The sequence below is a fragment of the Podarcis bocagei genome, assembly GCF_964188305.1.
Source record: "Podarcis bocagei genome assembly, chromosome: 13".
Lineage (NCBI taxonomy): Eukaryota > Metazoa > Chordata > Lepidosauria > Squamata > Lacertidae > Podarcis > Podarcis bocagei.
Window position 1 is genome coordinate 51,796,162 of NC_138138.1, and position 27,999 is coordinate 51,824,160.

The 27,999-nt window shown below is 47.6% G+C and overlaps 1 protein-coding gene across 1 annotated transcript; it reads left to right on the forward strand.

The window, feature by feature from the left end:
* Positions 1–2,866: 2,866 nt before the first annotated feature.
* On the forward strand, positions 2,867–27,790 carry REC8 (REC8 meiotic recombination protein). Its single transcript, XM_081167911.1, has 19 exons — positions 2,867–5,227; positions 5,333–5,401; positions 6,382–6,524; positions 7,831–7,906; positions 8,635–8,749; positions 8,998–9,079; positions 10,836–10,912; positions 13,130–13,256; positions 14,510–14,573; positions 15,833–15,927; positions 16,316–16,413; positions 17,371–17,514; positions 20,602–20,668; positions 22,411–22,562; positions 23,938–23,986; positions 24,442–24,502; positions 25,096–25,206; positions 25,952–26,058; positions 27,511–27,790. The coding sequence occupies exons 1-19, from the start codon at positions 5,172–5,174 to the stop codon at positions 27,600–27,602; spliced, it is 1,785 nt and encodes a 594-aa protein (XP_081024037.1). The 5' UTR covers positions 2,867–5,171; the 3' UTR covers positions 27,603–27,790.
* The last annotated feature ends 209 nt before the right edge of the window (positions 27,791–27,999 follow it).

The window sequence follows — 27,999 nt, forward strand, 5'->3', positions numbered from 1 at the left end:
CTGTTCAGTGGGAATAACCAGTTTACTCTTAAAATAAAAAAAATTAAGGAAGGTCTTATATATATAATAAATGTTCATAAATGTACCAAGCAAACACGTACATAAATATATATACCACTTGTCTGAAGCAGCACAGGAAAACGGCCCTGAAACCATTTTGACTCCCAAACTGACCAAATGATTTCTCTGCAAGGTCAAGGAAAATGGTAAAGCCTCCCCATTGTCTTTTCATTCACAAATCCTGTCTTAAGGGTATGTCTGTGTATGAACAGGGTGAGCCTATGACCTGGCTCAGGAACTAAGTAGTTATCATTACAAAATACTAGCCAGGCTCCCCAGGGTATCTAATCAAGTAAGCATTAGCAGGTAACCTGCCAGACAGGAGGTAAACAACACACTCAGATTTCTGTTGTGGACTGCCCTTTCTGTGATGTACCGTATTTTTCGCTCCATAGGACGCACCGGCCCATAGGACGCACCTAGTTTTTTGGGGGGGGAAATTAAAAAAAATTTATTTCCCCCCCAGCCTGAGCTTCCCCCGACCCCAGCCCCCAGAACAGGCAGCTCTCTGCAAGCCCTGGGAGACCGGCGCGACTTCCCGCCGGGCTCCCATGGCTTGCGGATATCTGCCTGAAGCCCAAACCAGGTCGGGGGACAGCGGGAAGGCGCGCTGCACCTGGTTCCAAACCAGGTCGGGGAACCAAAGCTTGGGGCGCACTGTGCGGTGCGCCCCGTGCTGCGGGCTGCAGGCTGCTGCCCGCAAGCCTTGCGAGCCCGCGGGAACTCCCACCGGGCTTGCAAGGCTTGCGGATAGCTTCCTGAAGCCTGGAGAGCGAGAGGGGTCGGTGCGCACCGACCCCTCTCGCTCTCAAGGCTTCAGCGAAAGCCTGCATTCGCCCCATAGGACGCACACACATTTCCCCTTCATTTTTGGAGGGGAAAAAGTGCGTCCTATAGGGCGAAAAATACGGTAGGTATGATGTGTCTGGGGGTGGTCTTGGACTCCAGGGCTGGCAATTTAAAATGTCTATATAAGGGTGGACACACCTTTGTTCTGGGTCCTCCTCCTTTCCTGCGGGTGAGGGGGGCACCCTGTTGCAACAGATCAATAAAGATCAGGCTTACTAGCTGCTTTGCTTCTCAATAATCTCTGGTTGGCCTCTGTTATTTTCTCCGGCAAATGGAGAACTTGCAAAGGACTCTATAAGAGCTCTTGTGTCCCCCATAAAGGAATAAGGGCAGATTTTCGTTTATTCCACTCTCATTGCTACCCCAGGCTTCCAGTGTTTTGTGTCTCCCACCATTTAAAAACAAAACAACAAAAAAACAATTGGGATCCTAAGGGTGTCAGCGATTTTTGTTTCAGATAAGAAGAACTCTGCTGGATCAAGACCAAAAGCCTATCTATTCTGGCATCCTGTTCGCCATAGCGCCCAAGCAAGAAGTCTGCAAACAGGACTTGAGGGCTGAAGTTGTATTTCTTATTTATCTGGGGTATTTTCATCCCACTCTAGCCGGAAAAGGCTTGCACAACATGTTGTTGTTGTTCAGTCGTTTAGTCGTGTCCGACTCTTCGTGACCCACTGGACTAGAGCACGCCAGGCACTCCTGTCTTCCACTGCCTCCCGCAGTTTGGTCAAACTCATGCTGGTAGCTTCAAGAACACTGTCCCACCATCTCGTCCTCTGGCGTCCCCTTCTCCTTGTGCCCTCCATCTTTCCCAACATCAGGGTCTTTTCCAGGGAGTCTTCTCTTCTCAGGAGGTGGCCAAAGTCTTGGAGCCTCAGCTTCAGGATCTGTCCTTCCAGTGAGCACTCAGGGCTGATTTCCTTCAGAATGGAGAGGTTTGATCTTCTCGCAGTCCATGGGACTCTCAAGAGTCTCCTCCAGCACCAGAATTCAAAAGCATCCATTCTTCGGCGATCAGCCTTCTTTATGGTCCAGCTCTCGCTTCCATACATCACTACAGGGAAAACCATGGCTTTAAGCATACGGACCTTTGTTGGCAAGGTGATGTCTCTGCTTTTTAAGATGCTGTCTAGGTTTGTCATTGCAAAACATACAGTCGCTTAAAACAATAACCCAAAAGGCAAGGCACAAAAGGAAAACAGGATGGGGAGGGAATTGTAGAGTTGGAAGCAGTGGCGTAGCGTGGGGGGTGCAGGGGGGGCCGGCCGCACCGGGCGCAACATCTGGGGGGGGGCGCGCTCGCACTCGCAGCTCTCTGCCCCCTGCTAAAATCCAAGGGTTAGTGGGCGCAAATTACTTGCCTTGCCCTGGGTGCTGACAACCCACGCTACGTCACTGGTTGGAAGGGACCCTGGGGGTCATCTAGTCCAACCCCCTAAAATGCAAGACGGGGGGGGGGGGAGAGAGGAAGAACCAGTTCCTAAAGTTATAAACAGAGGTCTGTATGATGGACAAGCACTTTCAGGGGAGGATTTGCTCTCAGCAGAGTGAATGTGCCCTCCTTCCCACCTCTCCGGCTGCTGCAGTTTTTCGTTTTTTTGGCAAGGCCAGGAGCGCAGTGCAAAAAGCCACCTGGCCATTAGAACAATCTGTACCTAATAACTTGAAACCCAGTTTGCTTGTTTCCTCCTCCCTCTCAATCCATTGTCCTTTTGTGTTTGAGAGATGGTAAGCCTGAGGAGCCTTTTAAAAAACCCCAACAGTAATCTGAACCTTCTCTTTCTTTCATTACCCTAGCTGGACAAATCAGAAAGTGAAATAAATAAATCACCTTAAAATAGTTGAGGCGACCTTGCCCTTATTTTTCTGGCAACTGATCTGCAATTTTTTTTAAAAAAAAACCTGTCAGCTTAGTGACCATTGCGTTTTAATTATCCATTCACACATATTGTGCAGCAGTTCCATTTTTGGTGCTGATGAATACACTCTAATATTGATGCTTGAACACTCTTGTAAAGGGTTCAAAACTCTTTTTGGGCTGGGAGTTAAACTAAGCTATAAATAAATGCAAAATCCACCGAACCCTGAAAACTCTTGGTGATTTATTGCATCCTATTTCTGTGTTGGGGTGACTAAACTTGGTTTTCCTCTTGTTCCCCTTTGCCTTTCACAACAACCTTGCAAGGTAGGCCAAGCTGTGAGAGAATTAGGGGCCCAAGAGGCCTGCCTTGGGCTTTAATTGCCTTTATTTGCTGATAATTCTGCAGCCTTAGGGTGAGTGATTTTGGTATATACAGAGACATATATGGAGACTACTGTACTAGGCTCCTATTAACTGATACATTAATTGTGTCTGGAATTTCTGAAGAGAAAACGGACCCAGAACTTAATTTGGCGGGAAAACTGCCCCTTCTCCATGATTGGACACTATTCCGGTCACGTGCCTTGATTTCATTGGCCAGGTTTGGGCAATAGGTGAGTTGACAGGCAAAGAAAAAATCAAGAAACAAGGTAAACTGTTTCTTAAAGGAGGAGGCCCTTGCGTCGATCTTATTGGCTAGAACTCTGTGAGGAGCCTGCCCATTGGACGAGCTCAGTTCAGTACAAGGAATTGAGATCATGGACGGGGTAATGAGATGCGCATCTGAACAGGCCAAGTGCAGCGGAGCGATTTGATTGGTTAGAACTCTGCAACGTAATAAGAGGAGGGCTGGTCAAGGGGGAAGAGAAACAAAGAGATTTGATTGGTTGGAACTGGAGAGAGGCGAAGAACGTGTCTCCAAGCTTGGAGAGAAGTTTCCGCACGAGGCTTCGCCTGCAGTGATTAGTCGAGATAGTTAAAAGAGGGAGATGTTTTCATTGGTCAGAACGTCAGAAAACGGCAGGGATTGGTCGCAGGTGTTTCGTTTATTGACAATGCTGTTGCCTGTGTCTCTCACTTTGGTCCTAGCCAGTGGCTGCAGAGGGTTAAGAGTGGCTTCCTGGTTAGACTGTCCTTTTTTATTTCTATTTTTTTAGCACATTCGCCTTTTAGAATCATTGGCTTTTATTAACAGTAGCAGCCAGTGGTGCTGAGTCTAAGTAACCCCCTGTTTAATTATTGTATTTTCAGCCCAATTAATTTACTAGGTCTTCATTTAGTATTAGGAATCTTAATTGCTGACAGTATCTCCCTTTTTTGCGGGGGGGGGGGCTGGTTTAGTCATAATCTGCCACTATTTCTTAGTTCTTGTTGCTATTTCTTAAAATAAAAATTCAAGCTTATCTTAGCCAGACAAAACAAAGAAACCCAAGCCTTTCTTCCCGATATGTACGGTGGTTACTTATAAAACTGCCCAATTACTATAAGTATTAATCACATCTCATTCTGTAATTAGTCACTCAGAAATATTTTGTTGACTACCTTGTTTATTAAAAGCACACAGGGTTGCTAAACCCTCTTTAATTTCTGGGTTCTCTTTTATCACCCTAGTTTTAACTGTTCTGATTACCATAATTAGACATGTTTAATAGTGGTCAATGAATTATTGCTTCAATATTTAATGGTCTGGGAGGTGACCTTTGTTATTTGCTTATTAATTTCTCCAGTTCCGGTTAATCATTATCTGTGCTAATATTCCTAGCTAATACTCTTTATTTGCTTCCCATTAAAAATATTCTCAACTGTGTGATCAGTTGGGAATTTAACTATCCTCCCCCCACCCCCGCCCCATACATTTTATACATTTGGTATGAACTTACTAATCGATTTCTAGAGAATTTTGAGATTACACCTCACAACTCACCATTTGAACGAATATTGCCACTAAATGGCACATCCGCTAATAGATTAAAATCCTTTTGTCTGCATATTCTCTTCATCTGACACCAAACTGTCTTTCATTAAACTCAACAGCAAACACAGCTCTCATTCCTGGCAGTTCGCTGCTTACTATCTCATCTCCCTTAATTAATCAAATTTGGGAATAAAAAACTGGCACGGCCGTTGGCTTTGTGATAAAATTGTCCCAAATTAGTTTTAGGAAAGAACAGGCCCCATCATAATCTTTTGCCTCCAGCGGTGAGTCACTGAATTTGTGAGGTCTGAAGGATCGACTGCATTTCTCAACGTTTTGCTGCTCACTTGGGCCATAAACAGATTGGGAAAGGGGGTCCTTTTGAGATACAACCGGGCGATAATTTGCAGAAGAAAAGCTCCCAAGATAACTGGAGTATCTAGAAGTCTCAGAACCTCAATACTAGAAAAGTGGAAAAACTCTGAAATGTTCTATTACCCAAACGTGTTGCAACGTCATACGGGATGTTTTGCTACGATCTGGTAAGGACTTTGCTCTGATAGTGTGGCTGGGGGGGCAGTGCAAGGTGCTGGCAGCTGCCTGCTTACCTCCCCAAAAAATTGATGGTTCCTCCATGTTATTCCCAGGTTGGCAGCAACTGGGGCAGCCAAACTCTTGAAGCGGGAGTACCTGAAAGTCAATGTCCCGAGAACCTGGTGAGTAGAGGCACAATAAGGGATGGAAGAAACAACGACAACAACGACAAACTTTTATTTGTATTCCGTCTTCCCTGGCCAAGACATCAAATGTATAACATTGCTTTAAAATCAAGCAATAATTAAATTACCTCTCAAAAACAAGTCAGGATCAAATTAAAATCTAATTAGGATTAGGGTTGGGAACAGTGAAAATGCGTATATAAATTAGGATTGATGAAAGGATGTTGGGTTGGCAGCCGGGTGCCTGCCTCTGGACAAACGTAAATGGATTTGTTGTGCCTTTGCTATGGCCAAAAGACTGGTGTTGATGCACTGGAAAGATAAACCTGTGGCCAACTTCTGCCAATACAGTGGTACCTTGGTTCTCAAAAACGCCTTGGTACTCAAAACAACTTGGAACCCAAACACTGTGAACCCAGAAGTAAGTGTTCTGGTCTATAAACTCTCTTTTGAGTGTTACACTTTCGTTCTGAGTGCCACACTTCCGTTTTCCATGTTAAGCTGAGGTCTGTCTGTTTTTACTATGTATTTTGCATTTTTGTTCATATACCGGATACAGTGGTACCTCGGGTTAAGAACTTAATTCGCTCCGGAGGTCCGTTCTTAACCTGAAACTGTTCTTAACCTGAGGTACCACTTTAGCTAATGGGGCCTCCCGCTGCCGCCACGCAATTTATGTTCTCATCCTGAAGCAAAGTTCTTAACCCGAGGTACTATTTCTGGGTTAGCGGAGTGTGTGACCTGAAGCGTCTGTAACCCGAGGTACCACTGTAGTTCGTAAATAGGGCTGTTCTTAAACCGAGGTACCACTGTATAGCGATATACTGTGTGAGGCACCCGCCTGGCCGCAGGGAGGAAAGGGTGCTGGAGGAGGCTGGCCACTGGCCTGATCCTGTGGACGTGCATTGCATCCAGAGCTGAGTGCAGACCAGGCGGGCGCTGTGCGGGTGACGCCTCTTGTTTCCCTCCTGTTTCAGCGAGGAGATCATGGCCTTCATCCTCGTCCAGGTCCCGCCTCCCATGCCTGGGGCTCCCAAACCTCGCTTCTCGCTCTACCTCTCCGCTCAGCTGCAGTTTGGGGTCGTCCGCGTTTACACCCGTCAGTGCCAGTACCTTGTGGGTATGACCTTTTCCAAACCACCCCCCACCCTGTTTGTCCCTTTCTGCTGCTTCTTCCGGACCTTTTCTCTTCCTCTCTTTTATATTTTCAAATGCATTCCGCAGAATCACAGGATTGTACAGTTGGAAGGGGTCACCTGTTCCCACTCCCTGCAATCGTAGCTAAACCTATGACATACATACATAATTCCCTCCATAAAGGTAAAGGGACCCCTGACCATTAGGTCCAGTCGTGACTGACTCTGGGGTTGCGGCGCTCATCTCGCTTTATTGGCCGAGGGAGCCGGCGTACAGCTTCCGGGTCATGTGGCCAGCAGGACTAAGCCGCTTCTGGCGAACCAGAGCAGCGCACGGAAACACCGTTTACCTTCCCGCCAGAGCGGTACCTATTTATCTACTTGCACTTTGACATGCTTTTGAACTGCTAGGTTGGCAGGAGCAGGGACCGAGCAACGGGAGCTCACCCCGTCGCGGGGATTCGAACTGCCGACCTTCTTATCGGCAAGCCGTAGTCTGTGGTTTAACCCACTGCGCCACCCACGTCCCTTCCTTTGCAGATAAAAAAAGGTAAAGGGACCCCTGAACATTAGGTCCAGTCGTGGCTGACTCTGGGGTTGTGGCGCTTATCTTGCTTTATTGGCCAAGGGAGCCGGTGTACAGCTTCCGGGTCATGTGGCCAGCATGACTAAGCCACTTCTGGCCAACCAGAGTGGCGCACAGAAACGCCGTTTACCTTCCCGCCAGAGCGGTACCTTTTTATCTACTTGCACTTTGACGTGCTTTCGAACTGCTAGGTTGGCAGGAGCAGGGACCGAGCAACGGGAGCTCACCCCGTCGTGGGGATTCGAACCGCCGACCTTCTGATCGGCAAGCCCTAGGCTCTGTGGTTTAGACCATAGCGCCACCCGCATCCCTAATTCCCTCCGTACGCAGTGCTTTTCCTCCCAAGTCTACCCAACGGTCAGGGACACACACCCCAAACTGCTTAGCATCTGACATTACAAGAGCCTTTTGATACGAAAGAAATGGCTGCTTGAGCGCGCACGCTTTCCTCATCCCTCACCCTCCTCCTTACCTTCCGTGCCATCGCTTGTTTGGATTGCGGTCCTGAGGGGCAGGGTCTGCCTGTGTGCTACGTATATTATTGGCTTGTAAGTTGGTCTCCGAGCTTTTCTGGCTAAAAAAAAAAGTAAGCCATAAAGGCTTTAAATGAAAGAAATGGATGGCTTGGGGGGGGGGCGGGCGGAGAGGTGGTTCTCCCGTGTCTGGCTGACTCCCCTTCTGCCTCCCCACCCTGCCATTTTCAGAGGAAATCCAGCACATCTTGGAACACCTCAACCGGGCCCGGCAGCAGATCCGAATTGACCTGACAGACCTGGAGCAGTGAGTGATTCGCATTCGCCACCCAGGGCGGGTTTGGGGGGCGGCTGTGGTTGCATATCTGCTTGGCCTTGGGTCTCCTGTGTGATCCTTGGGCGAGCAGATCTCTGCCGAGACCACATAACACCGGTCTTGAAAGACCTACATTGGCTCCCAGTACGTTTCCGAGCACAATTCAAAGTGTTGGTGCTGACCTTGAAAGCCCTAAATGGCCCAGTAGACCTGAAGGAGCGTCTCCACCCCCATCGTTCTACCCAGACACTGAGGTCTAGCGCCGAGGGCCTTCTGGCGGTTCCCTCACTGCAAGAAGTGAGGTTACAGGCAACCAGGCAGAGGGCCTTCTTGGTAGTGGTGTCCGCCCTGTGGAACGCCCTCCCATCAGATGTCAAAGAGATAAACAACTACCTGACATTCAGAAGACATCTTAAGGCAGCCCTGTTCAGGGAAGTTTTTAATGTGTGACATCTTAGTGTATTTTTGGTCTTTGTGGAAGCCGCCCAGAGTGGCTGGGGAAACCCAGCCAGATGGGTGGGGTACAAATAATAAATTATTATTATTATTATTACTATTATTACTATTATTATTATTATTTGGATTGTTGGGGAGAAAACTACTGAGATACCAGTACCTAAGGCATATAGGGAAAAGATCAGAGTAGGTTGGGGCTTGGGCAGAGAAGTCCCTTACTTCTTAGTAAGTCTAAATTTTCTTTCTACTTCTCCTACCCGCAGGCCAGGGTTGCTGCTCCCCAACCAGCTGGCCATCATGGAAATCCTAGAGGAAGCTCCCGATCCCTTTTTCGGGATGATGGAGCCAGTGCTACCCAGCCCTATGTCCATTCCTTATGTAAGACAGCCTCTCGCCCTTTCCCCCAATCTCCCTGCTCTTGTCCTGTGGTGAGGGGGCTGCTGGTAGGGCGTAAGGCAGGGAGCCAGACAGTAGGTGGCGCCAGAGTCCTGGTTCTCTCTCCAGCCTCCTCTTCTCTGCTGAGGTCTGTGTCTCTCAGCTGTAGCGGGTGGCTCCCTGCTCCCTGGCAATGATGGACCAGAGAGAAGGGGGTCAGATTCCGCCTTTCCCCCCTCCGTCTTCCCCAGGTCCGATCCATTTTGGAAACAGCCACACCTGAAAGAAGCCCCCTGCGGCGCCTTCCTCCATCTCCCTGGGACCAGAGGCCAGGTGGGTCAGAAATTGGGAGCCCTGGAACTGCTGCTAAATATAATGCTTTCAGAAACCCCGTCTTTCCAGGTGGAGAGTATGGCTTCTCCGTGGGGCAAAACCAGTGTTTGTGATTTGTTAAGAAAATACCGTATTTTTTGCTCTATAAGACTCACTTTTCCCCTCCTAAAAAGTAAGGGGAAGTGTGTGTGCGTCTTATGGAGCGAATGCAGGCTGCGCAGCTACCCCAGAAGCCAGAACAGCAAGAGGGATTGCTGCTTTCGCTGTGCAGCGATCCCTCTTGCTGTTCTGGCTTCTGAGATTCAGAATATTTTTTTTCTTGTTTCCTCCTCCAAGTCTATAAGTCTGGTGCGTTTTATAGAGCAAAAAATACGGTAGTTGCTGCCCTGGTTACCCCACCTTGTACCTTTGAGATGGGTTGTTTGCTCCCTTCCTCAAAATGGCGTCTCTAAATTAGCCACCATTCCCACATTTCAGGGGGTTGGGCTACATAACCTCTGGGTTGCTTCCAGTTCTCCAATTCTTTGCAATCCCCATTTTCTCCGTGGCCTCCGATTTCTCCTCTTCAGCCTCGTTCCCCAACCCTAATCCAAGGTGTTAAGTACATGTAGCAGCAGATTATTTTATTTATTGCTTATGGATGTGTTTTTTTAAACAAAAATCTTTTTAAAGTGGTGCATTAAAAAGTAAAACTGCAAGCAGCACATCATTTGCTCACATTCTCCCTCTTCCTTGGCAAACCACAGTTAAGGAAGCAAGCAAACGTAGATGTGTACTAGCATTAGGTATAAAACGAACCCTGAAAGTTATTTGGACCTCAAAGCAATGAGAGAAAAAGATGTTTCATGCTCTGCTTTACTTTTTTTTTAAAAAAAAAAATACATTGGAACAGAACTCAGGCATCGTGATAGTTTTTTTGGATTTGTAAGATGTATTTTGTGCTCTCGTTTTACATTTTTATGTTGGGAACCTCTCTGTGATCTTTGGATGAAGGGCAGTGGAATATACTCAGAGTCGGGAGTGGATTTCATGCTCTTTATTCAGCTCATAGTGGTAAAGAGGAATCATAGTTCCCCCAAAGTATCTGCTTTATATACATTATTTACACAATGGGCTGCACGTGATTGGCTAATTCCGGAATTCTACTGTAAGCCAATCAGGTTGTGGATTCACTTCCATCTGGAGCTGGATTGGGTGGCTCCTGCAGACCAATCATACTGCTGCATTGTTCTAGCGCCAATCAGACTGCTGCATTCTGAATCCTATTGTTCTAGGACCAATCAGACTGCTGCATTTTGGATCCTATTGTTCTAGGACCAATCAGACTGCTGCATTTTGGATCCTATTGTTCTAGGACCAATCAGACTGCTGCATTTTGGATCCTATTGTTCTAGGACCAATCAGACTGCTGCATTTTGGATCCTATTCCACTTAGTACACAACAGGCAGCGTACAGTTCTAATAAATAGTAAGTGTGTTGTGTCCTCGCTACCTCTTTTCGATTGTAAGCTCCTTGAGGTCAGAGAACCGTCTCGGTTGCCTGTGCAGCTGTGTCAAGGGCAGCGGACACAAAACGGTGCAGTGACAGCTCAGAAGAATCGCTTCTGCGTTTTTATTGTTTGACATTTTTAAAAGACGGGTTTCCACTATTGTCTTGTTTCTGCATTGCACTGCTTTGGCACGTTGCTTTTGGCCAAGAGGCAGGGCGCGAATTAATTAAGGAACTAATCGTCTCCTGATTCTTTTTACTCCGAAGGAGAGCGACCCATCACCGTCTCGCCAGACACCATCACTCTCAAAGAGACAGAACCCATCACCTTGTTGCAGATTGAAGTAGGTTTTTGTCTTTTGGGAGGTCAGGGGTGTTGAGCAGGAAGGTGGGAGTGGATATTTTTAAGGGTAGCGTTTTTGGTTCTGTAGAAACTCATCACCACCAGGCCTGGATTCAGATATCCAGCACCGAGGGCCTTCTGGCGGTTCCCTCCCTGCGAGAAGCCAAGTTACAGGGAACCAGGCAGAGGGCCTTCTCGGTGGTGGCACCCTCCCTGTGGAACGCCCTCCCACCAGATGTCAAAGAGAACAACAACTACCAGACTTTTAGAAGACATCTGAAGGCAGCCCTGGTTAGGGAAGCTTTTAATGTTTGATGTATTACAGTATTTTAATATTTTTTTTGGAAGCCGCCCAGAGTGGCTGGGGAAGCCTAGCCAGATGGGCGGGGTATAAATAAATAAATAAATAAATAAATATAATAATAATAATAATAATAATAATAATAATAATAATAATAATAATAATAATTGCCAGCTTAGCAATAATCTCAGAATGACCTGCCACAAAGTTCCCATTTGTGCCTTCCTTTATTTTTGTTATTTCTGACCGTCCTCTTGAATTCTGACCTGAACCCCCATTGTTCCCTGTTGGACAAATCTGTCCCAGGGATCTTTCCCAGAGGGGTTCAAATTTCTCTTTGAAAGAAGGAGTCTACACCACAATCAAGCATAAGCAGATTTATTGTTGGTCGACACAGTGCTTTGGGTAATGAACCCACCGGAAAGAGGGGGTTGCACATTCCAGTTCACATCACAGATCATTTCTACCCTAAGACCGTTCGAATATCCCTCCTACAATTCCTATTGGTTAAGAAATTGCGGTTAAGAAATTGGTTAAGAAATTGCGGTTTGCAGGCTTCCCGATCCGCCCACATGTACCCCCAACAATAACACAAATCCCATGTCCATTCAGATTAGCAGTTTTTACAATAGGGATGTGTTTTATAATATTCATGAAGCATTTGTAAGAGTACTAGTTCTTAAAGGGACGCGGGTGGCGCAGTGGGTTAAACCACAGAGCCTAGGACTTGCCGATCAGAAGGTCTGCGGTTCGAATCCCCGCGACGGGGTGAGCTTCCATTGCTCAGTCCCTGCTCCTGCCAACCTAGCAGTTCGAAAGCACGTCAAAGTGCAAGTAGATAAATAGGCACCGCTCCGGCGGGAAGGTAAACAGCGTTTCCGTGCGCTGCCCTGGTTCGCCAGAAGAGCTTAGTCATGCTGGCCACATGACCCGGAAGCTGTATGCCGGCTCCCTCGGCCAACAAAGCGAGATGAGTGCCGCAACCCCAGAGTCGGCCACGACTGGACCTAACGGTCAGGGGTCCCTTTACCTTTACTAGTTCTTAAACTATCACCTGCTATTTCTCCTTGTTATCCCGGGTCACCTCTAAACTATAAATCTATCCCTCTTTCAAGGCTAACAATCTACTTCTAACACATTCTTAACTTAATTGTAATATTAGCCAGGAAAAGAGCCTCTTAGGGAGACAAGATTGTGAGTCCTAACATTTGCTTTGTCTCGGCAACTCAGGTTGTAAGACGTGCAGATAAACGGTTCTGCTAAGCGGCCCTCCTTGGGGCTCCTTGGAACCTCTTTGTTCACAGAATCGGTCTCAAGGCAGGCATGGTCATCCTCACCACGCCTTCCCTAAGAATAAAACTCATTTTCATTCATTTATTCCACATTCACCATTGAATTCAGTACTGAGCTGATAGTGCCACGTTTGTGGGTTTGATCCCTGCGCAGGACAGCTGCGTTGCAGGGGGCTGGGCTAGATTAAACCTCCGTGCCCCTTCCAACTCTACGATTCTGTGGTTCTGAATACGTAAAAACCCATCGTTCAAAACTGATTTCCTGACCACAAGAATACCTGCCATTAACAATGGCTATCTCATCAGGCGCTGAGGTGCTCTTTTAAAACTTGTTTTTTGCCTGGCTGGGATGTGTAACTGATGAGGCCTCTCGCTTGTCCAGATGAAGGGTAGCAGCCCAAAGGGTATGTCTCTAGAAACTAGCCGAAATTATATTAGCCGCTCCACCCACTTTCTCCCCAGGCCCCGCCCACTGCCACCATGTGGCCCCTGAAAGGTTGTCCGGCCCTCGATCAGAGCAGTGTTCCCACCCCCCTGGGTTAGAGGGTGGCAGATACACAGCAGAGGCCGTGCGTTTATTTCCAAGAGACCTGTGTCGCCACCTTCCTTTTCCCACCGCCCGCAGGGCGAGCGAGATCTGCCTGAAATCACAGTCCAGGAAATCGACATGCTGATGGATCAAGGGGAGTTTCTGGTGTCCGGGGAAGAGAAGCCTCGCCGGGTTTCCTCCAGAAAAAGACGAGCAGAAGAAGGTGAGCAGGCGAGGGAGAGGCCAGACTGATCTGATCTCTGTGTCTGTCCTCTTCCAAGGACACAATGCATTATAATCTGCAAACAGGGAAGGCCAGAGACCTGTCCGTCCTTAGGGATCGTCTCCTTCTCCTCTTCTAGTCGCCCCTTTCGCTCCCTGGGATCCATCGGGAGCTTGTAGCTCAGTGGCACAGCCCACAATTTGCAGGCAGGAGGGTTCGGTCCCTGAGTTTAATTGTGGCTGGTGCCCATTGGGCGGAATGCAGGGAGGCCAACAGTAGGGGGAGCCAGAGAGCCAACTGGTTCTCGTTTTTCATCCCCATCGTCCTCCCTGCTGAGTTCTGCAAGGAGCAACTAAGTGACATGGACTGGTTGAACGAGGAGAAATGGTGGGGGGTCGGGGCGGGAAGAAGGCTCAGAGCCCGGGGAATGGTGGTAGGACGACGACGAGTGGTCAGAGGGAGAAGGAGGTGAAGAGGCAACAGGACTTCGTGAGCGGGGAGAGTCTGTGACAGAGAGAAGTCCGGAATCAGAGGCAGAAGCTGAAGGAGGAGAATGAGATGAGGGAGGCCAAGAGACAGAGTCAGGTTTTGTGAGCAAAGAGACAACGGGGAGAATATTTGAGGTTACTGGAAGAGTCAAAATGTATTCAGGATTTTTCTCCTGTACTATTTCAGACGTGGTTTATATACTTATGTACCGTATTTTTCGCACTATAAGACGCACCTAGTTTTTAGAGGAGGAAAACAAGAAAAAAAATATTCTGAATCAAATGTTGTTGAAGAGGCTTTGCGTTGCTTTCGCTGAAGCCAGAACAGCAAGAGGGAGAGCTGCGCAATGATCGCTCTTGCTGTTCTGGCTTCTGGGATAGCTGCACAGCCTGCATTCTCTCCATAAGATGCACACACATTTCCCCTTACTTTTTAGGAGGGAAAAGGTGAGCCTTATAGAGCAAAAAATACGGTATATGCTTGCCTTGTACATTTGTGAACGTTTATTACACACACACACACACACACACACATATATATAATATATGAGAGACCTTAGAATTTCTATAACACCTCCATAACCAAAGATATGGGAAATAAATAGAAGGCACTCGTTGATTTTCCAGCTCTGTGTTTGGCACTGCCAGATCCCAGAGGACGCCCCCGGCTGTTACAGCCAGCCGATTTCCCCCTTTGCTTCCCCCCTCCCTCTTTGGATCCAACAGGCCTCTCATCTCCACTTTTGCCTCTCTCCCCTTTCCCAGAGTCTGCCGAGGGAGTCAGAGAACAAGAGTTGTTGGTCTCCACGGGGCTGTCGCCTCCCACAAGGTAAAGTGAAATATCGAGAGTGGATTTCGTGCTCTTTATTCAGCTCATAGTGGTGAGGAGGGATGGAAGTTCCCCCAGAATGTCTGCTTTATATACATTATTTACACAATGGGCCCCACGTGATTGGCTAATTCCAGGATTCTCCTGTAAGCCAATCAGGTTGTGGATTCACTTCCATCTGGAGCTGGATTGGGTGGCTCTTGTGGACCAATCAGACTGCTGCATTCTGAATCCTATTGTTCTAGAACCAATCAGACTGCTGCATTTTGGATCCTATTCAACTCAGTACATAACATAAAGAGAGGGGTTTTGGGCTTCTGGGTCTGAGATTCTAAGCTGCATGTTTGTATCGGGGTGAAGAAGGTGGACTGGGGCAGGCAGGTGGGGCACAGAGGTCTGTTGGAGGCACAGGTACACGACCCTTATTTTTTTGCTGGAGCATCAAACTCTAGAGCATCATAAGATGGGGTGGAACAACTCCCATAGAGGGAGAAGATGCAACATTGTGGGGCTTTGGGTTTAGGAAAAAAGGGGCAGGGGAATTAGAGTTGTGTTCATGTGGTTATACAAACATTCCTAGAATTATTTAGATCCGAAATCTGCCTTCAAGTTGGGCAAAACAGCGGAGTTGGAGAAGGATGTTTAACTTCTTACTTTTCTCTTTTCAATAGGTAACTCAAAGCAAAATAAGTAAATAAATGGCAAGTGTGAAACTCCACAAAAGTTAACACTGAATAAAATTGGTTTGGAAGAAGGATCACTGTATCCTGCTAATGTCAAACAGGTTTGGCAGGCACATAGTCTTTAAAAAAAAACCTGCTGGAGCTGTTTGAGCAGAGGCAAAATTTGGAACACAAGAAGGGTGTTTGCGTATGACAGGGATGGGTTCCAAACTCCCAGCATCCCTGATCACTGGCCATGTCATCTGTGGATAACAGGAATTAGTATTCCACCATATTAGCAATATCCCCAGACTAGGAGAAGTTGTTGTCTGCCTTCCTTAGCTCCAAGCCCTGTGTCTCATTGAAATCTAGTTTGCAGTCTCCTTGGGGCAATGACCTCCCCCCCCCACACCCCACAAACACTTCTCCCTCTGTAATGTATCATAGACATCACACATGACTACAGGCAACAATAAACACATCGGGGTCCTTCCTGTGGTGGCCCCTTGGATTCTAACAAAGGCCATTTCCCACAAGTCTTTGCAGTTTCCGCCACCATCAGCCAAAAGGAAACTGGCCATATTTCTTGTTTCACAGAGTCGGGGAGGAGCCGCCTGCTGCGAGGGAAGCAGGAGAATCTCTGTTGACGGACAAGATCCAGCTCCCAGGAGAACCCCCTCTGCTGCCATCGGGTTAGTGGGTCGCTGGGCACGGGAGGGGGCAGCGGGTGAAGGCTGGCCAAGAGCACAAGGACCCTGCCAGGCTAGACACAAAGGGGCGCTTACACGACACACAAGGCAAAAGGATCAGGGAGGGAAGAGGAAGAAGTCAAACTCAGGGACCAGTTCTTAGACCTTTGTTCTTAATAATGACCGGCTGGGGGCCAGAGGGGCCTGGTGTCTCAGCAAAGGGGATGCGAGCGGCCCTGCCTCCCCTATCTCTCCCGCCAAGGCCACTTGAGGGAATGGGGGGGGTCAATAGAGGGAGACGAGGCCAGGAAATTGCTGGTTTTCTAGCACCCTTTCCCCTCCTCTCCCTGCCCTTTTCTCTAACCCCCAACTCTTGCTGGTTTTTCTGCAGAGGCGACCCCCCTCCAAGAGCAACCCAGATTGCTGCCTTCTCCCCAACTGACCCCTCTCCGCCCCCAGCTGAAGCAACGCTCCCCTCCGAGCCCCAAGGTAAGAGGAAGGGAGGCGGGGAAAGAGGGCTAGCCTTTCAATTGAGAACCGGGAGGGGGCCGGTACCCTGTTCCTCAGTGCAGAATGCCTCGGGTTCAAGCCCTTCATCTGAAACCCTGTCATCATCATCATAATTTATTTATACCCCGCCCATCTGGCTGAGTTTCCCCAGCCACTCTGGGCAGCTCCAAATTAAGTGTTAAAAACAATATGTAAACATTAAAAACTTCCCTAAACAAGGCTGCCTTCAGATGTCTTTTAAAGAGAAGACAGCTACTTATTTCCTTCACATCTGAAGGGTTCCACAGGGCGGGCGCCACCACCGAGAAGGCCCTCTGTCTGGTTCCCTGTAACCTCACTTCTCACAATGAGGAAACCGCCAGAAGGCCCTCGGCGCTGGATCTCAGTGTCTGGGCTGGATGATGGAGGTGGAGACGCTCCTTCAGGTCTACTGGGCCTTTGAGGCCGTTTAGGGCTTTCAAGGTCAGCACCAACACCTTGAATTGTGCTCGGAAATGTACTGGGAGCCAGTGCAGATCTCTCAGGACCGGTGTTATGTGGTCCCGACGGCCGCTCCCAGTTACCAGTCTAGCTGCCGCATTCTGGATTAATTGTCAGTATGGACTGTACCGATCTAGGTGGACCAAGAAATCTGACTGCACTATAAGCCAGCTTCCCCTACCTTCCCAACAGGTTTGTAATTTAGAGAAAGACTGCGGCTCAGCAGCAGAGTATCTCCCTCACGTGCAGAGGGGTTCTGGGTTCAAATCTCAGCCTCTCCAAGTTGGGCTGGGGAAAGGCTTCCTGCGCAGAGCCCCGGAGAGATGCTGCCAGCCAATGTCTGCAATGCTGAGCCAAGTGGTCTGAGTCGGTCCAAGTGGCAGCCGTTTGAGAGCTTGGGGAGTTTAGGAATGAGCTGCGGCAGAACATCCGGATATTTCTCTTGTTCTTCCCCAGCTCCAGCTGGCCGCGTACGAGCCGTCCTTCCTGCAGCCCAGCAGGCGGCGGAGGCAGCTGCGCTTCCTGGATCCGGTGACCCAGATTTCCCGGGAAGATTTCCAGAAGCAGATCTTGGATCCGCAGGGACAGTGCCAGCCCCTGGTAGGTGTTGGAATTGGTGAGCGTTGGGGTGCCCACTAAGCTCCGATTTTTTACGTTTTTATTATTTTTTTTAACATATTAATTCCAACATTCACACAACATAACTTCTCTTTTAAAAAAAAATTATTAGATTTTCCACAATGATAACACAAACCACAAAAACAGAAAAAGGGAAAAATAAACAGATAAACAATAACAACAAACATAATTCTTCACAAATCCAACCTTTTAAACATCTCGGTTGACTTCCTCAAATCACTCCCTTCTGAGTTTCCTTGTAATTAAAAGTAACAGCTTTCCAATATCATTATTAAACGAAAACAAATTCCAATTATAGTCCCTCTTATTCACTTTTCTTAACATTCTAAATCCCATTTATTTAATTATAACTTAGTTTAATCCTAGGCCTATTTGTTTCTTTCAAGAAATTTCTAATTTTTTATATTACAATATTTATTCAAATAGTCCTTGAATTTCCTCCAGTCCTCTTGAAACTCCTCTTCTTTCTGGTTGTGGATTCTTCCAGTCGGGTCAGCTAGCTCCGAAAAGTCCATCATCTTCATCTGCCAATCTTCCACTGTTGGTAGTTCTTGTGTTTTCCAGTTTTTAGCAAGTAATATTCGGGCGGCCGTTGTGGCATACAAAAATAATTTAACATCTTTCTCATACAACATAACTTCTCATCTTATACTATATTTTCGTCAACGCCTCTGATGATTTCCCATTCTTTATCACTTATGCATTTCTTAATTTCATATTACCATTATCCTTAGCTAATAATTTTCCTCGTTGTCTTTTTTTGCAATATTTCAAATACTTCACCTTACAAAACTCCTTGGAAACCTACACCAAGCTCTGATTTCCACTCCCTCAGTGATTTCCTTCATGTGTGGTGTAGTGGTTAAGAGCGGTGGACTCGTAATCTGGGGAACCGGGTTCGCGTCTCCGCTCCTCCACATGCAGCTGCTGGGTGACCTTGGGCCAGTCACACTTCTCTGAAGTCTCTCAGCCCCACTCACCTCAGAGAGTGTTTGTTGTGGGGGAGGAAGGGAAAGGAGAATGTTAGCCGCTTTGAGACTCCCTAGGGCAGTGATAAAGCGGGATATCAAATCCAAACTCTTATTCTTCTTCATGTATATGTGCAAAAGCGGTTTGAGCATGTTTTCTGCTCCAGATTCACAGATCAGGCAGCAGGCAAGGGCTGAAATCCGGTGCTGCATATAAAATACATTAGTCCGGGGATGAAGATGCTGATAATAATAATAACAATTATTATTATTATTATTATTATTATTATTATTATTATTATTATTATTATTATTATTTATACCCCACCCTCCCCAGCCAAGGCCGGGCTCAGGGAGGCTAACAAGCAATAATAAAAATAAGTTGAATGAATACAACTTAAAAACAAAATTAAAATACAACATTCAAATCAAATCAAATCAAATTTTATTAAACGGTCACAGACCACATTAACTCGTACAGCTAGTCAGCGAAGCATAACACCGAAAAAAACAAAGGACAATTTCAATACAGATTAGGCCATAACAGCAATTTAAAATTAGACAACATACATAAAATTAAGTATTTGCCTTCGCCTGCATATTGACATTGGAAAGCTCTTGTTTCCTGCGCCTAATAGCGGCTACACAGAATTTGGCCACATTGGTCGTAATTTCAGGAACCTTATCTTCTATCAAGGCTCTCAGACGTTGGAGTTCTGGTTCATTTTTACGCTTTTGTAGAACTGGGGCAATAAAGGTCAGGCGTAGATCCTCGTAGTAACATTAAAATATTGAAACATTAAAATATTAAAATGTAGCCTCATCACAGGAGGAGAAAGGAAAAAGAAAGAGGGGGAGGGAATCAAATTGGCTCCAAGCCAAAAGCCAGGCAGAACAACTCTGTCTTACAGGCCCTGCGGAAGGAAATCGGATCCTGCAGGGCCCTGGTCTCATGAGGCAGAGTGTTCCACCAGGCTGGAGCCAGTGTTGAAAAGGCCCTGCTTCTGGTTGAAGCTAATCTGACTTCCTTAGGGCCCCGGACCTCTAGGGTGTTGCTACTTATGGACCTTGAAGCTCTCTGTGGGGCATACCGGGAGAGGCGGTCCTGTAGGTACGAGGGTCCTAGGCCGTGAAGGGCTTTAAAGGTCAAAAGCAGCTCCTTAAATCTGACCCTGTACTCCACCGGGAGCCAGTGCAGCTGGAAAAGCACTGGGTGAACATGCTCCCATGGCAGAGACCCCGTGAGGAGCCTCGCTGCAGCATCCTTCACCTGCTGGAGTTTCTGGGACAGCTTCAAGGGCAGCCCCGCGTAGAGCGATATAGCTCAGTTGGCAGAGACTCTTAATATCAGGGCAAAATATTCCTACATTGCAGGACACTGGGAACGATGACCCCAGAGGTCCCTTCCAGCTCAACAGCTCTGTGATTCTAGGCTGCCTTTCAAAAAAGTAAATCAGGTTTCTAGCCCTCAAGACTACAAATACAGGCTTGCGAGTGTTAAGAAAAGTGTGGGGGCTGAGAGGGGGAGGCTTGCAGTGCCCCACAGAGCCCTTTGCCCCTCCCCACAATAAGCAGGGGGGAAAGCAAGTTATGGAGGCTTGGTGTAATAATAATAATAATAATAATAATAATAATAATAATAATAATAATGGCCAAGGCAGTTGAAATTGGACTGTTCAGAATTTCAGCTTTCTGACTGGACTGCAAGATTCCAACCCCTATAAGTTGGAATCTTTGTGGGCATTCCATGACATCACAGCAATCCTTCCCCGCCCCCCCATTTTTTATTAGTTTTTATTAGTTTTAATATAACATTAAAATACAAGGTCCTTTTGAACCTTCGGACCCCCTTCCCTCCCTCCATGGGTTTAAGATGAAATTTGCTGCACCTTTTACCATTATCCACCTGTTATATAACCTTAATGTTGATCAATAATTCCGCATCGCAGGAATCCTGGCCAATCAGTGCTGGGCGGTGGGCGGGGCTTCACTGCCGCCAGGATGCAAGGCAGCATCTTGGCTTTGGCAGGCCACTCCTAATTGACGCCCGCCATGCCACTTCCTGCTTTCCTCTTCTCAGGAGACAGTGCTGCTGCCTCCGAAGAGGTTGAAGACTGCGGAGGAGCTCTTGGGAGCCCCAACGTACGGTGAGGACCCCTCTCTGCCCCATAGCTGTCAAGCGTCCCTTATTTGGCGGGACAGTCCCTTAACCCAGCGCTGTGTCCCACTGCTGTCCCTTATGGATGATGTCCCTTAAATTCCCCGGGTTTCAAAGGAAGCAGCTCCTCTCCCTCCCTCCCTGCCAGCCAGGGAGGAGGGAGGCTCCAACTGTGTTGCTTGGCTGCGCTGCTCACCCAATAAGGAGTCTGAGAACGACTGGGGGGTGGAGCTTGCATGCCTTGCGCCAATCAAATCGTAAGAATGTAAGAAAGCGAGGGCCTTCTGGGAGATGATATATAATGATTTGAAAAAGATGTTGAAGTATACCTTTGTAAAGAAACCAGAGAAGCCTTTCTTTTAGGGATTACAGGAAAGGAAATGAGAAGAAAGGGCAGTAAACTTTTCCAATATGCAGTTACTGCAGCAAGAATTTTATTGGCCCAGAAATGGAAGCAGGAGGAAATACCGACGATAGAAGAATGGAGAATGAAATTGACAGACTATGCAGAGTTGGACAAACTAACTGGAAAAATTAGATATCTCCGTGACCAAAAATTTATCGACGATTGGGGGAAATTTGTGGTTTATCTGAAAAGTATATGTGATGTGCAAACAACACTAGTGGGGTTTCAAGAAGCAGTGTGAGTCATAAGATGTATTGCTTAAAAGAAATAGAAGTGGGAGGGAAGAAAATGGCAATACAAAAATAAGGAATGCGAAATAGAGAGACTAATATGGATGATTGTCAGAGCAGCCGAAGTGTAGCCTTATGAGGCTTTGCCCTCGGGTGGGGAAAATATTGCGCCTGGGAAAGGGAAGTGGGAGTCAACAGACACTCAAGGAATAGTTTCGGAGAAAAGGCTTTTATTTCTACCATCCATGAACTGGTAGAAGGAACAAGTGTGATAAGTCACAAAAAGCATGCACGAAATTCACAGTCCTGTCAACAAGCATATATACCCCTTTCCAGTTCCCTCCTCCTTTCTCCTCCCTCAGGAGTCCTGCCCCATGTTGAGGTTCCTGAGCATGTACAGAAAGCTGTCTTGGGACTATTGTGGACTCTTGGCAGGAAAGGGGGTGAGGGGGTTTTCAGAGTGTTCCCAGTTGTTTCATTCTTGTGCTTTGGCGTGGTTCCCGGAGAGAAAGCAAGTTGCAATGTGGTTCTGAGAAAGGCCTGAGAAGACAATGGGCTCTGTTCTCTACCTTGTTGCAATCTTTTTAGTTACAGCAAGCGGAATTTTGAAAAGCTTTGAGAAGCTTTGAGCCTGCTTTGGTAGGGGGTGACTTCGGGCCTAGGTGAGGTCACCTGTCCTCACCTTCCTTCAGAAGGAAGTCAAAAAAGAATTAATTTGTTAAAATTGGATATAATTGTATATTTGAATTGAAAATTAATAAAAAAAGTTATATGGGGGGGGAAAAAGAGAACCAAGGTACCACTGTAGTTCTTGTCACCCCTGACCCATTGGCCAGGCTGGATGGGGCTGATGTGCATGGCTGCTGGGATGCCCCCCACCCCCACCCCGGCCAAGGCAGGAGGGGTGAGGTTTCGCCTGCTGTTTGCAGAAACTGGGAAAGGCTTTCCCACTGCCACCGACCCATTTATCTCTGCATAATAACATGAGACAGGCCCCTGCTTTCAGGCAGGATAGAGCCCCCTGCTTAGCACCTCCCTTTCCACCCCCCCCCGAATTTTAACTGTTCCCTTCGCCCCCTCGTTTCCTGGCCCTAGGATGGATGCACCCCACCCTTCAGGGCCTCTGGGCCCGCTGCGCCAACCGCCAGCGCGTGGACTACGCCAGGAAGCAAGCAGCAGAGGAAAGGCGGAGGAGGAGGGAGGAGGAGGAAGAAGCGCAGAAGGCCGAGGTTCCCAGTGAGCTGGAGGTAAGGGGCTTGGGCTGCGGAAACCCACAGGGCGTTTGATGGCAGTTGCAAAGCATTAAGACTCCCGACCAGAGATGAATGGCAGATCCAGTTGATGGATCATGGCAAAAATGGCCGGAAGAATCCGGAATCCGGGAGACCAACGTTTTAATAAGGAATGGGGACAATTTGTAATTTATCTTAGAAACCGTTGTAGACAGTTAAAATCAGGAGTCAGCAACCTTTTTCAGCAGGGGGCCAGTCCACTGTTTCTCAGACCTTGTGGGGGGCCGGATTATATTTGGGGGGGAGGGGGATGAACGAATTCCTATGCCCCACAAATAACCCAGAGATGCATTTTAAATAAAAGCACACATTCTACTCATGTAAAAACACGCTCATTCCCGGACCGTCCGCAGGCAGGATTTAGAAGGCAATTGGGCTGGATCCGGCCCCCGGGCCTTAGTTTGCCTACCCATGGTTAAAATCGTTAGTAGGATTGGAGTAACTTGTCGTTTAATGGTGAATTTTGGATATAACGGAGATGTAAAAGATTTGGATTATTAAAAAAAGACGCAGGAGGAAATGACTCAGAATAGGACCCACAAAGGGGAGGAGAGACGTCCAGGAGATTCTTTGGAATCTTGTTTTTACGATGTATTCTGCTTATGAGGTTGTAAAATTTAAATTTGAAAAACCGAATAAATAAATAAAAATTTAAAAAGACTCAGCGGTTCCCAAATTTCTGTGGTCTGCCACCCCCATTTTTCCATAAGCTCATCCCCAGTTGTGCCCTATAAAAAGCTTTATTCAGAATAGCGTTAATAAGAATTCTAAGGTGTCGTAAATAAAAGGAATGTTCCTAAGTACACGTGATAGACATGCATGCATAATAAGAACATGGACCACATGTTTTAAATAGTAAAGGTAAAGGGACCCCTGACCATTAGATCCAGCCGTGGCCGACTCTGGGGTTGCTCACCTCGCTTTACTGGCCGAGGGAGCCGGCATATAGCTTCCGGGTCATGTGGCCAGCATGACTAAGCCGCTTGTGGCGAACCAGAGTAGCGCACGGAAACACTGTTTACCTTCCCGCTGGAGCGGTACCTATTGATCTACTTGCACTTTGACGTGCTTTCGAACTGCTAGGTTGGCAGGAGCAGGGACCGAGCAGCGGGAGCTCACCCCGTCGCGGGGATTCGAACCGCCGACCTTCTGATTGGCAAGTCCTAGGCTCTGTGGTTTAACCCACAGCGCCACCCGCGTCCCTGTTTTAAATAGTGCAGGAGACCAAACCTTGACTCTTAATGACTCCAAATATTTGTCTGCAGAAGGAAATATATTGGGGAAACCTCTGCCTCCCAGGAGCTCAGCCCCAATTTTCCCTCTTTTGCAGGAGCTTCGAGCAGCTGAGGAGCCAAGCATCCCACCTGTCGGCTCGTCAGGTGAGCAGGCGAGCAAAGACAGGTGCTTCCGCTCCCCTCCAGCTTTGAGGGCGGAGGCAAAAGGGCGAGAAAAATAACCACGGGGTTGTAGAGTTGGAAGGTGCACGAGGGTCATCTAGCCCAACCCCCTGCGACGCAGGGCTCCGACGGTGTCGAACCGGACAGGACAACCAGGTGCCCCAGTGCAGGGTGTGAATTCCCCTCTCCCCAGTCATCAGACGGATCACTTGTACAGAGGCGGAGTGGATCGCCCGCTGGATCCCATCAGCTTTTCTAAGCTTCTGGGCAGAGCGGTCTGAATAAACCTGCTTCCAGCAGGCACCCAAAAGGCTGCAACAGCAATTTCAATAGGCAGGGAGTTCCAAAGGTGCCGCCACACTCAAAGGCTGGCTCCTTGCAAACGCAAAACAGGTATTGCGTGGCTGCCGGTTATCTCTTTCCATTTCCTCTTGCAGAGATTTCCCTCGAGACGACCGAAGAAGAATCTCGGCCGAGTTTTGTGGTAGCAGAGGAGAGGTGAGAGGCCTAGTTGTCCAATGAAAAAAAGGTTTTTGATTGAGTTTCCACTGGAATGAGGCTGCATTCTAATGTTTTAATGGTGTGTGTTTTTTTTACAATAATATTATTTTCCATACATAAACATAACAAAAAAGAAAAGGTTGACAATAATAAAGGAAAAAGAATGAAACAGAAAAAAGTGAAACAGAAAAAAGAATATAAAACATACAATACAACAAATCATCACTTGACTAACACTTACCTGTAATTAATTAATTAAGATCCATCTTCATAAGCATATTATTTGGCTTCCTCAAATCTCTTCCATCTGAATTTCTTAGTAATTATATATAGCAGTTTCCAATATCATTATTTCATAAACCATTTAATGTTGTATTTTAATCTTGTTTTTAAGCTGTATTTCAATCAATTGTTTTATATTTGGTGTTAGCTGCCCTGAGCCCGGTCTTGGCTGGGGAGGGTGGGGTATAAATAAAAATTATTATTATTATTATTATTATTATTCGCTTTCCTCCCCTGGGCAAATCTCTGCCTCCGTGGGGAAGGGGCGACCCTCTTCTCTTCCACTGCCCCCTTTCCTCTTCCCACAGGGTCCTCCTGGAACCAGAGGAAGCGGCGCTGCCCATCGTTCCTGAGCTCCCGGAAATAAGTTTTGAGCTGCCCTTGGATAAGAACATGATCACAGTGGACTACGTGCGAAGGTGAGGCCTCAGAGACTGTTTCCTTCCTCTTTCCTAAGCAAAAAAAAAAGGTAAAGGGACCCCTGACCATTAAGTCCAGTCGCGGACGACTCTGGGTTGCGGCGCTCATCTCGCTTTATTATTCCAGGTCATGTGGCCAGCATGACTAAGCCACTTCTGGCGAACCAGAGCAGCGCACGGAAACACCATTTACCTTCCTGCTGGAGTGGTACCTATTTATCTACTTGCACTTTGATGTGCTTTCGAACTGCTAGGTTGGCAGGAGCAGGGACCGAGCAACAGGAGCTCACCCCGTCACGGGGATTTGAACCGCCAATAGGTTGCTGTTATTTTCTCTTTGACACTGGAGGATTAGGGTTGACCGGTGAAAAGGCGGGAATGCCTGTGTGTGATATGTCTGTGAGTAAATGGTTTGGCAATGTACAGCTCCCATTTCCCTGGTAGCAGAAGGGACGCCCAATAGAAGAAGAAGAAGAAGAGTTTGGATTTGATATCCCGCTTTATCATTACCCGGAGTCTCAAAGCGGCTCACATTCTCCTTTCCCTTCCTCCCCCACAACAAACACTCTGTGAGGTGAGTGGGGCTGAGAGACTTCAAAGAAGTGTGACTGGCCCAAGGTCACCCAGCAGCTGCAGGTGGAGGAGCGGAGACGCGAACCCGGTTCCCCAGATTACGAGACTACCGCTCTTAACCAGTACACCACACTGGCTCTCTAGTCATGCTTCCTCTTTCCTATTCTTGCAGGTTGATCGCTGCCAAACTAGAACAGGCCGGAGTCACAGAATTTGACCAGCTCTTGCCCCGGGCGGCTTCACGGGGTGTTGCCAGCCGGTTTTTCTTCACATGTTTGGGTAGGTAATGGGAATTCAATGTGTGTGTACAAGAGATGTGGCTGTCCTTTTTAATCACAACTTTTTCTGGAGCAGGGAGGGCCAAGCGAAACACCAAAAAGGGAGTTTGTGGGGTGGGGGGAGGTCAGTTTTTCAAATGAAGAGTGTCTGTATATTTTGCTGTGTATCTCGGCTTTCCCTGCACCATAACATTTAAAGCCAGAATCATGCCACTTTAAAGCGTCACGGCTTATCCCAGAGAATCCTGGGAACTGCAGTTTGTTAAGGGCGCAGAGATTTACCGTATTTTTCGCTCTATAAGACGCACCAGACCACAAGACGCACCTAGTTTTTGGAGGAGGAAAACAAGGAAAAAAATATTCTGAATCCCAGAAGCCAGAACAGCAAGAGGGATCGCTGCGCAGTGAAAGCAGCAATCCCTCTTGCTGTTCTGGCTTCTGGGATAGCTGCGCAGCCTGCATTCGCTCTATAAGACACACACATTTCCCCTTCCTTTTTAGGAGGGAAAAAGTGAGTCTTATAGAGCAAAAGATACGGTATTAAAAGACTCCTATTCCCCTCAGAGAGCTGCAGTTCCCAAAGTTCCCTGGGGGGAAAAAAGGATTGACTGTTAAAACCACTAGAGGAGGCAAACAGGTTGCCTAACAACTCTCAGCCAACGCTGGACTTGCAAGTTTCTGCAAGAGGGTCGAGAGCAGTCGCTTCCTTTGACAGAAGCGCCTTCTCTACTCCCAGCCCCCAACCTTATATATTTTCAAGCTGGTGTGACGGTCCTGCCCTTGCAGGCATTTGGGTCTTAACTGGGGTGGGGGGTAGAGTCATGTCATATCGAGCCTTTGTTGGGTGTTCATCTTTTAGCTGAGCGAGGTAGGATTCGCCCCCTTCTTATTGTATTACTTCCAAGTAAATACAGTGGTACCTCTGGTTGCGAATGGGATCCGTTCCGGAGGCCCGTTTGCAACCTGAAAAGAACACAACCCGCATCTGCGCGGGTCGCAATTCGCCACTTCTGCGCATGCGTGCGACATTTTTTGTGCGTCTGCGCATGCACGAGCAGCGAAACCCAGAAGTAACCCTTTCGGGTACTTCCGGGTCGCCGTGGGACGCAACCTGAAAATGCGCAACCTGAAGCAAATGTAACATGAGGTATGACTGTAATGTTCTTTTTGTATCTTCAATTGCGGCGTAAATAAATTGATTCAGCAATAAATATGAACGAACGGCTGGAGGCAGCAGTGCTTCTGCATACGTTTCTAGAAAAGGCAGGAGGGGAAGGGAGTATGCGTTTTTGTGCACAGATCTTGCTTGTGCCCAGATCCTGCCACTGTTACACCGGATTCAATGGGCCATTGGACCTGACCCAGCAAGGCTCCTTTTATGTTCATACGCAATAAAGAATAATGAGTTACCGCTCGACACCCACTTCTTTTCTTTTCCTCCGCTCCTCCCCAGTGCTGGCTGCAGCCCAGTTCGTACACCTGGAGCAAGCAGAGCCGTACGGACGGATTGTCATTACACCTGGAGCCCGTTTCCACCAAGGCTAGCAAGACCCTGTTGTTCCTGCTACGGATCTGGCCCTGTGGAGGGTGCTGTTGGTGTCCCAACCTCTAGAAGTTGGAGAACTGCTTCCTTTGTCAAACAGTTGTACAGTTTTTTTAACGCCCCGGTTGCCAAAACCCTTGTTTTCCAATTGAATAAATCCATTGTGTTTTGGTTGGGTTTTCTTAACAAACAGCATCTAACGTGAAAATCATTATTTAAGTAAGCGGTAAGAGCGCAAGTGTCACGCTCTGGTCTCGGGTTCATCCCGGCATCTCCAGGTAAGGGGTGGAATTAACCCCTCTTGCACTCGGGTCCTGAATGCGGGTTTCTCACTGGGGCAGCTGAGAGTTGGCCACTCTGTGAACAGGATGGACTAGCCAGACTGATCTAACAGGCTCC